The sequence below is a fragment of the Lepisma saccharinum genome, chromosome 6 (assembly GCF_977018435.1).
Source record: "Lepisma saccharinum chromosome 6, izLepSacc3.1, whole genome shotgun sequence".
NCBI classification, from domain to species: Eukaryota; Metazoa; Arthropoda; class Insecta; order Zygentoma; family Lepismatidae; genus Lepisma; species Lepisma saccharinum.
In genome coordinates, this window is record NC_139234.1 from 3,240,292 (window position 1) to 3,254,164 (window position 13,873).

Here is a 13,873-nt window from a genome sequence, read left to right on the forward strand (position 1 = left end):
GGAACACGAGGGCTGCCAGGACTCTTTCCTTTACATACACATCCTGTATCTACAAACTGTCGATACCATCTGCGAATGTTCCACCCATTCGGAGGATCAATTTGGTACCTCAACCTGAAACGTCTTTGCACTGTAATCACGGAATTGCACTTCGCAAACTCGAGAACACAAAATGATTTCTGCTGCGGAGTAGCCATTTCAAACAACTGACGGTTACCAAGCAAACAGAACACAACTGACATCTATAGGCTATTATATAAACTAGACTATGTATTCGTTTCTCTTAATAGCCGAGCCAGGGCGCAGCGATCGATAGTTTGGACAAAATAATACTTTGTAATACGTATATTCTTTTTGAAACACGCTGTATAATGCATGCACATTATATTTGAGTGCAGTGAAATAATATTGTGAATATTTCTCTACAGGATTATAATATCATATCACTGCAGCATTTAAGAGAAACCCATACCTGAAAGATGCTTGAAGGTATTTATTGTAGAGGAACTGCAAGGTCATCATCATCACTAGCGTTTCAGTTTTCTAGCATGTATCCCAATAGGTTTGAATAGGGGTTCACCGTTTTCTGTGGTAGATATTTTACCCTGTTTTATAGTACTCAACATAGGCAGACCTACACCATGCACTTTAGTCATAAGTTCTGGACTCTTGAGAAAACACTGTTTTAGCACACACTTCTTCCGATGCCAATTCCTTGAAGTAAAAATACTCTTTGTAATTGATGTTTCTCTCTTGTAAATGCATTATTTTACCTTTGGTGTCTGTATTGCTGGTGCTATATTTCAAGAGTACAATTATTAAATAACACTCACGGAACACACACTATTGCACAACAATCAAACTTAAGGGCTATATTGCACAGTGCGCTACAATGCCAGGGGTCCCGGGTTCGAATCCTGGCCCGGGCATGGGTGTTTGTAAGTGTCCCTTCATCAATTTCATCATATCATCACTCATCCTCATCTTCGCCTTTAGCCAAAGAAGCAAAGTAAAATAAATCATATCAATCAATAAGGGTTGTATTGAATCCTCTCGCAACTGTTCTTCGTGGCTTATGAGTAATATAATTTTACACCGCCCTTGCTACGAAGATGCTGAACTCAAACTGACTCAGACTCGCATGTTCGTGAATACCCAGGACAATGAAGGGTCATTGTGTATATTCAGCCGAAGGTAACACCCATAGCTTTCCCAAGAGAGAACAACTCAGCAGCGTCAACACAGTGGCAACGGAAAACAGACTGAAGAAAGAGAAAGGGTCATTGTGTGTGTTTGTGTGTGTGTGTTGAGACATGTTGTTTCCTGTGTTTCTTCAAGAAGCGATAACTCCGGCAGTAGGCAATGGGAATTCATGGGACTTGGACAGTCAGGTTCAAAATGTCTTGCCCATCTTATGACGAACGTTAAAGTGGAGAGTTTTATGAAAACTTCTTGTGTGCAAGAAAAATACAGAACACTGCATTTAACTTGCACACCGCAGTTTCCTAACTGTACAACATTGCGCTCCTGCCATTGGCTGGTCACCACGGACAGCCTCTGTGTGGCACTTCTAAAACCATATGCCGTATAGATGCCACATTTTCTTTGTTGCTGAATTTTACTTGTACTCGCATCAAATTAAGTTTGTTTATACTCTTGAGAATAGCACTTAATAATTTACATCCTCATTGCGTAAATTTCTACAATGATTCTGCTTCGGATTTCACAGTTAGTGATGATTTATATTCTAATAGAAAATACTTATGTTATTTTCATGAATAAATTTTATATTACGTATTCAAAAAATATTTTTGATAACTTTTATGCTTTTTTTCTTCCAAGAAATATTAGAGAAGAAATTCATATAAAATGTAACATATTATATATCTGTGGAAAGAGGAAGTGTAGATTTTAGAAAGAAGAAATGTTAAATAATAAAAAAACACTTCGCAACATATTTTCTATGATTTTTTGAAGAAGAAAAGACCATAACATCTCCTGGGGCAAACTCCATATTCTAAGTCCCAACCAGAAAGGGCTAAGAAGCCACAGTATGAAAGTATGTTGTCAATTCGGAATAGTAGTAGGGAATATTTTAAACTCTGTTTGGCCTAAGCTGTTGCTGTTCCCGTGCCTGTTGTACATTGAGTTTACTAGCAGAAACCACACAGCATTGTCACTGTGTACTGTAATCCCAAATTGGGAATAGCCATGCTATGGAGAGGCTTACAAGAATGCACAAATGTATGTACAGTATACTAACCATTCCCACAAAGCCACTAACTCCCTAGCCTTCTTAAACCTGAAGGTTCATGGCTGCAGCAACACAGGCCTTCCATCTTTCCCTATCTTGAGCAAGTTCTATATACTCTTTTCCATCCCTACCGATTTCCCTTAGGTCCATCTCAACGTTGTCCCTCCATCTTCGTCTTGGCCTTCCTACAGGTCTCTTACCATCAGGTTTCCCAACAAGAATCCTGTAAACTCCTCTTTCCTCTCCCATTCGTGCCACATGGCCTGCCCACCTAAGTCTTCTTGATTTAATTATTCTAATAATATCTGGACATGAATACAAATTATGTAGTTCTAAATTATGTAACCTTCTCCACTCACCTGTCTCCTCATCCCTTTTAGGTCCAAAGATTTTCCTAAGGATCTTATTTTCAAATACTCTCAATTTATGTTCCTCTTTCAATGTAAGGGACCAAGTTTCACATCCATATAATACTACAGGCAAAATTACTGTTTTGTATATTTTAACTTTTAGTTTCTTAGATATTAAGCGAGAAGACAAAAGTTTATGAAGAGAGAAGTAACATGCATTTCCTGAATTAAGCCTACTTTTTATTTCCTCTTTAATATAATTTTCATTTGTTAATATTACTCCTAAGTACTTGAATTTGGAAACTGGTTCAAACGAGTTGTTATCAATAATTACATTTTGATTATTACCTAACACTTGGTTTCGGCCTGTAAGCATATATTTAGTTTTCTCTTTGTTAACTTCCAAACCTATTTCTTTAGCAGTTTTGAAAAATATTTTAGCATTATTCTTAATTGTATTCACATCATCCCCCAGTAAGTCTACATCATCTGCATATGCTAACAACTGAGTCACATCATTTAATTTTAGTCCTTCTTTAGTTTCTTTTACCTTCCTAACAGCATATTCTAAGGCAAAATTAAAGAGCAATGGAGATAAGGCATCTCCTTGTTTTAACCCATCATGAATTGTAAATTTGTCAGACATATTAATACCCACACGAATTTTACTTTCTGTTTCACAGGTGCATATTTTTATCATACTAACAAGCTTCTTAGGTATTCCAAACTCTACTAATATATTATATAATTTATCTCTTTTGACTGAATCATATGCTTTTTTGAAATCAATGAATAGCTGATGGACATTTTGATTATATTCCCACTTTTTTTGAAGTGTCTGTCTGATGTGAAAAATTTGATCTGTTACGTTTAAATCCACATTGATAATCACCTATAATTTCATTAGCATATGGGGTTAGTCTTGTTAAAAGAATGTTAGATAATATTTTATATGTTGTTGAGAGTAGAGAAATTTCACGGTAATTATTGCAGTTCATTTTATCACCTTTTTTAAACACAGGAACAATTATGGATTCTTTCCACTGTTGAGGGATTTCTTCTTTATTCCATATTAAACAAATTAATTTATGAATTTGACATATTAATGAATTTCCACCATATTTAATTAACTCAGCTGGTATTAAATCAATGCCAGGTGCTTTGTTATTCTTTAGCCTTTTAATAGCATCTTTAACTTCAGTCAAGTTAGGTTCTGGAACTAAAGGTTCTGCTGTGTGGACTTCATTTACTTCTGATTTATCTCCTACATGAACATTTAAAAGGTCATTAAAGTAGTTCTTCCATCTATTTAGAATATCGCTTGGGTCAGCTAGAAAATCACCGTCTTTATCTTTTATCAAGTTTACTTTAGGTTGCCACCCCTTTCTAAACTCATTTACACCTTTATATAAATCTCTGATATTTTTATTTTTGCTGTTTGTTTCAATTTCGTTAATTTTGCTTTTCAAGTAATCTCTTTTTTTACTTCTAAACGTGCGGTTAACTTCTCGCTTTATTCTATTATAATTGTTTAGATTTGTATCATCAGAGTTATTTAACCACCTAAGTCTAGCCTGATTTCTTATTTCTATTAGATTATGACATTCATTATCAAACCATGGCTTACTTTTTCTCGGTTTATGGTATCCTATACTTTCTTTAGCTGCTGATTCTATTGCATTACGTATGTGCTCCCAATTCTTATTTACGTCTGTTTCATTTATATTTTCATCATCATTTAAATCCTGCAAAACATCAAATCTATTTGACAGTTAAATTTGGTAATCTTTCTTAATTCTTTCATCAGTAAACTTTCCTGTATCAAATTTTATAACTTTTAGATTTTGTTGCTTATGATTTATCACTGAGAGTCTTTCTCTTAATTTAGCAATTACTAAATAATGGTCACTGGCACAGTCAGCACCTCTATGTGTACGAACGTCAATTATACTAGTATGCCTTCTCTTATCAATGAGAATATGATCTATCTGATTATGAGTTTTACCATCTGGAGAAGACCAGGTATATTTATGGATATCTTTATGTTTAAAAGTGGTACTTTTCACAATTAAATTCTTTGAGGTTGCAAAAGTAATCAATCTTATACCATTATCATTACTTAATTCATGAAGACTTTCTTTACCAATCGTGGGTTTAAATGTCTCTTCTTTGCCAATCTTTGCATTACAGTCACCTAACAGAATTTTCATATCAAACTGAGAAAATTTATCAAAGACCTGTTCTAACTCTGTATAAAAATCATCTTTAGTATTATCATCTTTATCTTCCGTTGGTGCATGTATGTTTATTAAAATAATTTTACACCATCTACCCTGTAAAACTGCATATGATATCCTATCATTAATAAATTCTACTGTTTTAAGAGCCGAGATAATTCTATTATTTATGAAAAAGCCTGTTCCAAAATTATGATTTTCAGTACCACCATAGAAAAAAGTATAATTTTTAGTTTTACAATTCCCTTCTCCTGGCCACCTAACTTCCTGGACAGCTACTACATCTAATTTATACTTAACTATCTCATTAACTGTACACTGAAATGCCCCAGGCCGGTAAAGGCTCAGAACATTCCAGGTGCCTAATTTAATATCCTTATTCCTAACGTAGATCTTATCCTTAGTCCAGGGACCTCCCAAAGTAGTCCCCACCCGGAGATCCAAACGGGGGACTATTTTACCTCTGGAATATTTTACCTTGGGAACATCCATGGCCTTATATTGCTGTTTCTTGACATTTTTTTTTTACAGTGCAGAGTTGTCAGCTCTACGCCTAACCCCCAATATGAATGGAGGAACTACTACACAAGACAAACACAAACACATTTGACAGCACAATTACTACACAAGACGAACACAAACACATTAGACAGCACAACTACTACACAAGACACACACAAACACATCGCAACTATAACACAATATAAACACAAACACACCACAACTACTACACAATATAAATATAAACAAACTGCTTTCGTCCTTATGAAATATATATAATAAGTATTCAGTTATCAACCATTGTACTGCTCGTTGTTTTGTTGGTGGGAAAAAATTGAAATCAGGGAAAACTACGAGTATATCTGTATCCTTGAACTTTGTTAATGAGGTGCGGCATATACGACTGAGCATTGTTCTCAATTTGTTCCATGCCGTGGAGGAGTTTCGACACTTCGTTAACCTGTGGGCTACAGAGTCTGGCATGTTGCAGGATATACAGTTTGGAGAGTCACTGATTCCATATTGGTATGTCCTATCTTTTGTCACTATAACACGATGGACCACTTTATACCATATTGATTGACCAGCTTTTGAAAGGTGTTTGGCAGAGACATTTTCCCATATTTGTGGCCAATTATGTGTATAGAAATATCCATGACTATTCGTGGTACTGTGACCACTACACCATTGGGGAGGCCCAAGAATAGAAAAGAAAAAAAAGAGAAAAAGCGGAACAAATAGAGAGAGAAAGAACATTTTTTATTTTTCATATCTCAATCCTGGATTATAACACGAAAGTCTTCAATTGTGGATTGTTTCTCAATTCGGAATAAAGAAGACTATACACAATTTCGATAACATCAAAATATATGAGAAAAGGTTATTTAAACAACAAACAATTTTAAAAATAACACAAATACTTGTTTGATAAAAACACAGAACACACATTTCAGATTTTGACCATCTGTATTCCAGTGTTTACTCATAACTCTTACCGAGATAGTGACAGTATCTCTTCCTCTTTTCCCCCTCTCTCGGAGAGAGGTTTTCTATGTACAAGGTAATTCAAAAGTCTTTTAACACCCCCACAAAATGTAAAGGAGTTAGGCTGGGTACAATTGGTCACATTCCCACAAAGATTGTGTAAAACTATAACTTCTTTGCTGAAACATGAAAAGGCAAGGACTAAACTATGAAGTGATAACAGTGCTGCTTCTCTGTACAACAGATGACATTTTCTTCATTTCCGATGGGCAGAGGAACTGTTGAGCGTTCGCTATCATGCGAAAGGTAACTGGTTGCACAAATATGGTTTAGCACAAGTTTGCTTTGCTTTAACTTACAACAAAATGCATAGCTTTCAGTGTCGTGGCAGAAATATAATTCGTAAAGACTTAACACTTAGTTGGAGCCTGCCAACCTTCCTAGCAGAGTGGTTAGCTCAGAGTGCTATGATTCCAGGGATACTGAGTTGGAATCCCGGTGTGTGCATGGGTGTTCTTTGTGAATATCCCTTCATCTATTTCATCATATCATCACTCGTTATCTTTGTGCTTAGCCTAAAGTGGCAGAGATGTGAAGTAAAATTAAATCAATCAATCAGTGGAGGGGAATTTGAGACAGCTTTTGACAAAATGGTTGACTAACTGCTCGAGTTTTGTAATAAACTGCAAATGCTATTATCTACATTTTATATATATATATATATACACACACACACACACACACACACACACACACACCGTGCGTCCATTTCGATCTTCAGCCGAGAGATCGGGAGAAGCGTGGCGGGCGACGCTGACGGAGATGCCGACATTTGCGCCCTGTAATGCCCGCTTATTTTTATGGACATATGCAGACATTTATATAAATATTGCAAAATGAGCACTAACCTGTGTTATAAGATTACGGTTTTAATTTTAGTAGCTTAGTTAGCTTAGTAGCTGTATGTGCCAATGATTTTGACACGCCCACCTCTATTGAAACACGGCGTAGAGGTTTGTTTGGAGAACGTTCTAACGCTGCACCAATATCATTGAGATTTACTTCGGTTAGAATCCGTCGTTTTTGCTTAGGTGTTTTAAAATTTAACGATCCAGTTTCTCGTAATTTAAGGACAAGATGTCTAACCGTATGTCTATGTGGAGGTGAAACGCCTGAGAATTTCTGTACAAATTGCCTACACACTTCTCGACACGAGTCTGTTTTCACGTAAGTGTCATTCATAAAAATTCTTTGTTCTGACGTGAACCTTGCGGCTGGCATTCCAATCGTCTAACTGACACAACACACATACACACTGCAATAACACAAACAAGTAACTGCAAGTAACCAAGAATAGCACTCTTGCGCACAGTACGAAATTAACACGCTCTTGGCTTACATTGCTCGCCACTATATTCACAGCTCTGTCTTCATCTAGTCGCGAAGGGAAAAAAAATAACTCGAGCTCGGAGATTTCGGATTGCAAGGAAGCTCACGAAAACCATTCACTTTTAACGGTTTCGTCTGCAGCGTAATCTTGATACAGTGTTGCACATTCGAAACCTCTAAACGATTCCCATCGCCACAAAACTCTTTCAAGGATATAAACTTAAGCAGGACGTTACTGGTCAAAATTATGATTAAAATGTTTTATTATCTGTGGCTCTTAACATCGTTTCTAAAGCGTATTTATTTGTGTATATAAGGGCAGAACTTGGATGAATTACAGATGATAAATTATAACACAGGTTAGTGCTCGTTTTGCAATATTTATAAAAATGTCTGCATATGTCCATAAAAATAAGCGGGTATTACAGGCCGCAAATGTCGGCATCTCCGTGAGTGCCGCCTGCCATGCTTCTCCCGATCTCTCGGCTGAAGATCGAAATGGACGCACTGTATATATATTTTTATATATTTTATATCACTTCCCATGTCTTTCATACATGAGTGATTATACTATCTTAATTGAGTAAACTTTGCTAACTAGGTTTAATGCATTAAGATGCAAATGGTGTCCAAGTTTGAAGGTCCAGATTCAAACACTGGTATTGAGCTCCATGAATTTCATGTGATCATTCTGTTGCAACCTTTAGTTCCTTTGAATTCCCAAGGTTATTGAGCCTGAAGTATTGTAGTATGCCATTATTTTCCCTCTTCCAGCTGGTTCTTTCATCGTTGCAAGGGCTCCTAAGCATATTCCAGCAGTCCTCTCTTCTGGGCCAACATTTAGGTGAAGTGTTGGGTGCAGTCAAGGCGTACATGTTGTTCGGGATGCCCAACCACACTGGATTGAAGCCAACAAAAGTTTTTCCCTCACCTTTGGGTCAGCTTGATTTTCCTTGCCACTCTTCAGCTTCGAGGGACAACCAGTTACTCAAAGTAGGTGGGAATTTATATATTAATGTTAAGAAAATCCAATAATTCAAAGTTTTGTCAATATTAATTTATTTCCTATCCTGAAAATCCTTTTTTTGAGTTGTGAAAACAGATGTGAAAGCCAAAGATTTTTGTAACACTTTAGTAAAAAAGTTTAGAAAATGTAATGCAGAAGGATATTTTCAGGCATTATCTACTTTTCACTGTAGAAATTATTATTTTTTTTAAATGTTTGTTATTTACTTTTTTGTGCCGTAAAACTGAACATGAGGCTTGTTTTAGAGTATAAAACTCCTGCACTGTAAGTAAGTGTATTTCAGAAGTTATGCAAACCTAACTCATTATTTGTAATATGCCAACTGTAAGACATATTCACACTGGATTTTCTTCATTAGGAAGCTTTGTCAATTGAAATATACTGTGATGCTTTTCATTCACAGCTTATTCCATGGAGGAAATTCTAGAAATTAAGCAATGGCTGAAGTAAGAGTATATTTTCACCCTTGCCAATTTCAAGATAAAAGAGATATTTGAAGTTATTGCAGAGCCATCCAAAAAGTGTTAAAATCTGAAATTTCTCAGTTATGAAGTTTGTTTGATGACCAGTGTAGTTCCTTGTTATGCCATCACCAGTGCTGTAACTACAGTTCCAACATTTAAAAAAAAGAAAATAATAATAATTAACCTTTCACTTGTTAAGGTGCTGCAACTTTGTTTGAGTTTAACTTTCTAGTCCACTTTATGCACAGATAAGCTAATTAGAACTGAACCTACATTTTAAAGTGAATTCCAAACTAATTCATGCCTCCACTGGGTATTGAACCTGGGATCCCTATATTACAAGGCAATGACATTATCAGTAAGATCTGCTGGAACTTTGTACTACAACAGCAAATACTTTTCCACAAATCTTTTCTTTCGAAGATCCACTGTGATATTCCAAGTTTGAAAAAAAAAAACTGTTTAGAATTGCTTCCTGATTGTTCTGGTCAATTTTTCTTATTGTGTAGGTGTTATCTGTAATTGATGCATGGTGATGTAATGCGAAAGCAAACCACATACAGATTCACTTGAATGTTCCAGAAGGAATTATAAACAGATGTAATTATTCATAATTTGGAATATTATAGCTATTTTTCCAGAGGAGAGAAATTTTCAATTCCAGTCTTGGCTGACACAAAATACCAGTGTGGCCTTAATGGAACATTGTAGAGTGTCTAATTTGCATCAACTTTTCCAGAGACTTCAGCCATCGAGGAGACAGAAGCAACTCCAGAGCAGAAAAGGAAATGCTCAAACTGAAGAAACTAAAAGCTCTCTGGAAGACAGAAGTAGCAGCAGAGCAACTGGTAACGATAAGCTAGATCCCTGTTCCGTTCCATCCACCTGGTACAAGACGAGCGATTCTGAATACTCCGACGCGGAAGGTGGACAGGGACCGAGACAAAACAGGAGCACCATCCAGCGCAGAGTGAGGCAAACTGCTCTGTCGCTCTTTATGCAAGTAGTAAAGGTAACTACCGTGAAGATAATGTTTTTGAAATTATAATGTTGATGTTCTGTTAGTACGATTGCATAGTTATGATTAAATTTTCAGTGTTAAAATATTGCACATTTGCTCATGAGAATAATGGGGCGATAAAAGCTGAAGAGTGTTGGAGATGAATGGGAGGCAAGCAAGGAAATAATGTTGGGAGTGAATCAGAAATGTGTATGCATCATGCCTTGGGTAGAGTGAAGCCCAGGTTACAGGAATTTCACATCCTTGATGAGTTGTTGATATTAAATGTGGTGATTTTTTTGTTTGTTTATTTATTTTGGGATTACAAATGTTTCTCTGTAATGTAAACCATTTATTGTTTATGTCACCTTGGATACAGTTAACGTGTGTTCCCTCATTGTCAGGAGTTGATCTTGAGGTACTTCTTTCCTATTTTATTCACATGAATGGGGTAACATTTAAAATTTCTAAAAACTTCAATTCACTCAAAAATTCCATGAATTCAGATATCTCTTTGTGGTCTGAAAAAATCAAGGTGAATATTTTACATATACGTGTCTACGTGTCACATTGAAATGATATTCCATTGTATAAGCCACGGTAGCTCAGTCGTTAGGGCATCTGACTACCATGCGAGAGACGTGGGTTTGATCTCCGGCAGGGGAGAACTGGGATTTTTTCCCTGTTGAAGCTCACCCAGCATCGTATAAAGTGGGTACCTGGAGGAAACTCTGTGGGGTAAAGGTGCCAGGGGTGTGGTGCTGAACACATCACCCCCACTTTTGGCTGTGATCAAGAATGTGTGGGGCCTTAACTCCACACCCCTATACACCTTCATGGTGTGGTGCAAAGCACAGGGGAGCACTTTACTTTTACAGATATCTCTTCATGTGGCGATATTGATCACTATATTTCGTATATTTCGATACTTAGCATTGTATAAGTTTTTGATAACAAAACAAGGGAGGGATGTTATAAATATAGGAACACACAGGTAGTAGGAAAGAGGAAATATTTTTGTCAGTGGTGACTGCGAGACGTAAAGACAAATGGCAGTCCACTTTAGTTCATGAACTGGCTGTGCTCTATCTCTTCTCAGTGCGTTCCTAACATTGTAATTCACCTACATTTGCCATTTTGCTATATTGCATGCAGGGGGGGGGGGGGGAATGTAATTACATAAAATTCTGGGCTGTAAAGATTATGTATAATGGTTTGCTTTTTTTTCCAAGACTGATACAAGATGTTGGCAACAAATTTTTTTTATTGCAGATAACTGAAAGCCGGGTGTTGTTTGGATACTGGCCATGCTTCATTCCTGATTATCCAAACATGCTTCATTCGCACAGTTTGCTTGCATGCTTGTTGAATGAGCCATCACCCAAGAACAGGATTAGTGTGACAGGAATTCTTATAGAGCTGCTGAGGGCTTCGAAAACTTATTTAGCCTCTGCTGAATCTAGGTGAGAATATCTGTATACTATAAGTACAGTTCAGATAATCTATAATTGATCATCCGACATTAATTTTTGACTGGTGACAGATTTAGCATTTACATGTGTTTGGAAAGTAACTTGTATAATGTGTTCCGAGCATTAACTGCTTGCATGCAGTTATCTTTTAATCCAAAACAATTGCTTAAGAATGATGTACCCAAAGGAGAACAATTCCCAAAAATTGTGCAACACCTACAACATACCCACAGTCACGTCAAGAATACGCTACATCTACCTCCATAAGGTATTCCATAGTATTTATAAGAAATCATCTCCATTGCATCATAGGATTAAGCTCCGTTCTGAGTTCAGCACCTGAAACACCAGATCGTCCTTTCATAGAGACCTAGTAATCCCAAAAGCAGATTTGGTCAGAAGTCTTTCTCGTACTTAGCAGCGGTAACCTGGAATTCACTCCCGACTAAGATCAAACCAGCAAAGCACAGTTCTGTCGTCTTCTACGTTCACATGTTTATGAATTCTAACTTACAGTCTATATTGTTTTCAGTGCTCTCCCCCCTCCCTCTTTACATAAAATTAATTAAGATTTTAATCTCTTTCTGCGAAAAGTCAATTCCATATCCACACATCCTTAACTTCTGATTTATTTTCAATATATATGCTATAGAATATTCTACAAATCATGTAAACATTTTAAATCATCACATTTTATTTAGATGTAGTTTTATTGTATAGGTATTTTACTATATAGGGCATTAAGCCATTACTTGTATTAATAATGAACTAAATGAAATATTGTACGGCTTAAATGTAACCCTATTAAGATAATAAATACTAATAATAATAAATAAGAGGTTCTGGGTTTGATCCCTGACAGAGGCATATTGCTCGGTGGTCATGATCTCACTTTAAAGTGTATTAATGCGACAATTTAAAATTAACATTTATTTTCATTAAATTACTTGTTTAAATATGAAAATACGAAGGTTAGAAAGTTGTACTTGAAAAAGCATAGCATTTGTTGTAAGCCCCCTGGAAGACATAAATTCCACTGTATATGAACACTAATATTTTATTTATATTTTTTAATTAAATAAATTGTTGTCAGTATTGTTTATATATACAGAAGAGTTAGTGCAAAAGTAACTATTATTTCATTATGTGTTACCTGAAAAAAAGTAACTGAGTTTGTAACTCAGTATTTCCAAACACTAGTCACGTACAAGGAAGGGAGCATGTGTTCTCCAGAAACGTTACAACAGAAATTGTGTTTATATGCTTGTAACAACAATAACCATAAACTACAAGAGAAATAATTCTACAAAGATTTTTTTATCAATATTATTTGTCAATTGTATGTTTTATAATGTTGTACAGAACAGTAATGAATTCCCTGTTGCTTTTAACAACTTATTAAATTAATTATAGTGACAAGAGGAGAACATCTTTTACCACATTTGCAACTACTGTGGGAAACATGTTGAAGGAGCTTCATCATTCATTGTGCCTTGCTGTAATAGCAGAGAACTCCGTCCTCGTCCTTACACAGCTGCTGAAGTGCATGGCTACATTGGTACGGAACACTCCCTACAACAGGCTTGGAGCTGGTCTCTTGACTAAGCTCATTCGGAATGTTAAGCCATTCTTTCACCACAGAGGTAAGCAGGTCATGTGTTAGATGACTGATGTTCTTTGTTTTTCTTCGCTTTTATGCCACTTTTGGCTAATTGCAAAGATGGGGATGAGTGAAGATATGGAATTGATGAAGGGACACTCACAAGGAACATGCTTGGATTCAAACCCGGGACCCTTGTCATCGTAGTGTGCTGTGCTAACCACTCTGTCACAGAGGTTGACCGTGTGTTAGATGACTTAAATGTAAATCTTGCTGAATATTTTAGACTGAATTCTCTTACTCATCTTGTAATGAATAGATCCTAGATTCAGTTCTCTGTGAACTGTAGGTTCAGTCCCGATCAGTCAATATGAGTATAAAGTGGACTTAAAATGAACTTTGATTTGTTTTTCATGAGTAACTGCCAAATTGGAGTTGGGAAACATTTTCTTGTTATGTACAGGAATTTGATATTTCCTTTCACTGACTGCCATTGTTGACAACTTTTATCATAGTGCCTATCAGTCTGGAAAAGTCGTGGAAATGTCAGGGAAATTTACTGTGTTTCTGCGAAATATCAACATTTTTGTAGTAG

General features: G+C 36.2%; 1 protein-coding gene across 1 annotated transcript in view; it reads left to right on the plus strand.

Annotated features, from left to right (window-relative positions):
• LOC145988505 (HEAT repeat-containing protein 6) overlaps positions 1-13,873 on the plus strand; it is a 58,357-nt gene that overhangs the window by 5,939 nt on the left and 38,545 nt on the right. The window contains exons 4-7 of the mRNA XM_083123372.1: positions 8,490-8,708; positions 9,946-10,218; positions 11,479-11,669; positions 13,092-13,321. Coding sequence (XP_082979498.1) covers positions 8,490-8,708; positions 9,946-10,218; positions 11,479-11,669; positions 13,092-13,321 — 913 coding nt within the window. The remainder of the gene's footprint in view (positions 1-8,489; positions 8,709-9,945; positions 10,219-11,478; positions 11,670-13,091; positions 13,322-13,873) is intronic.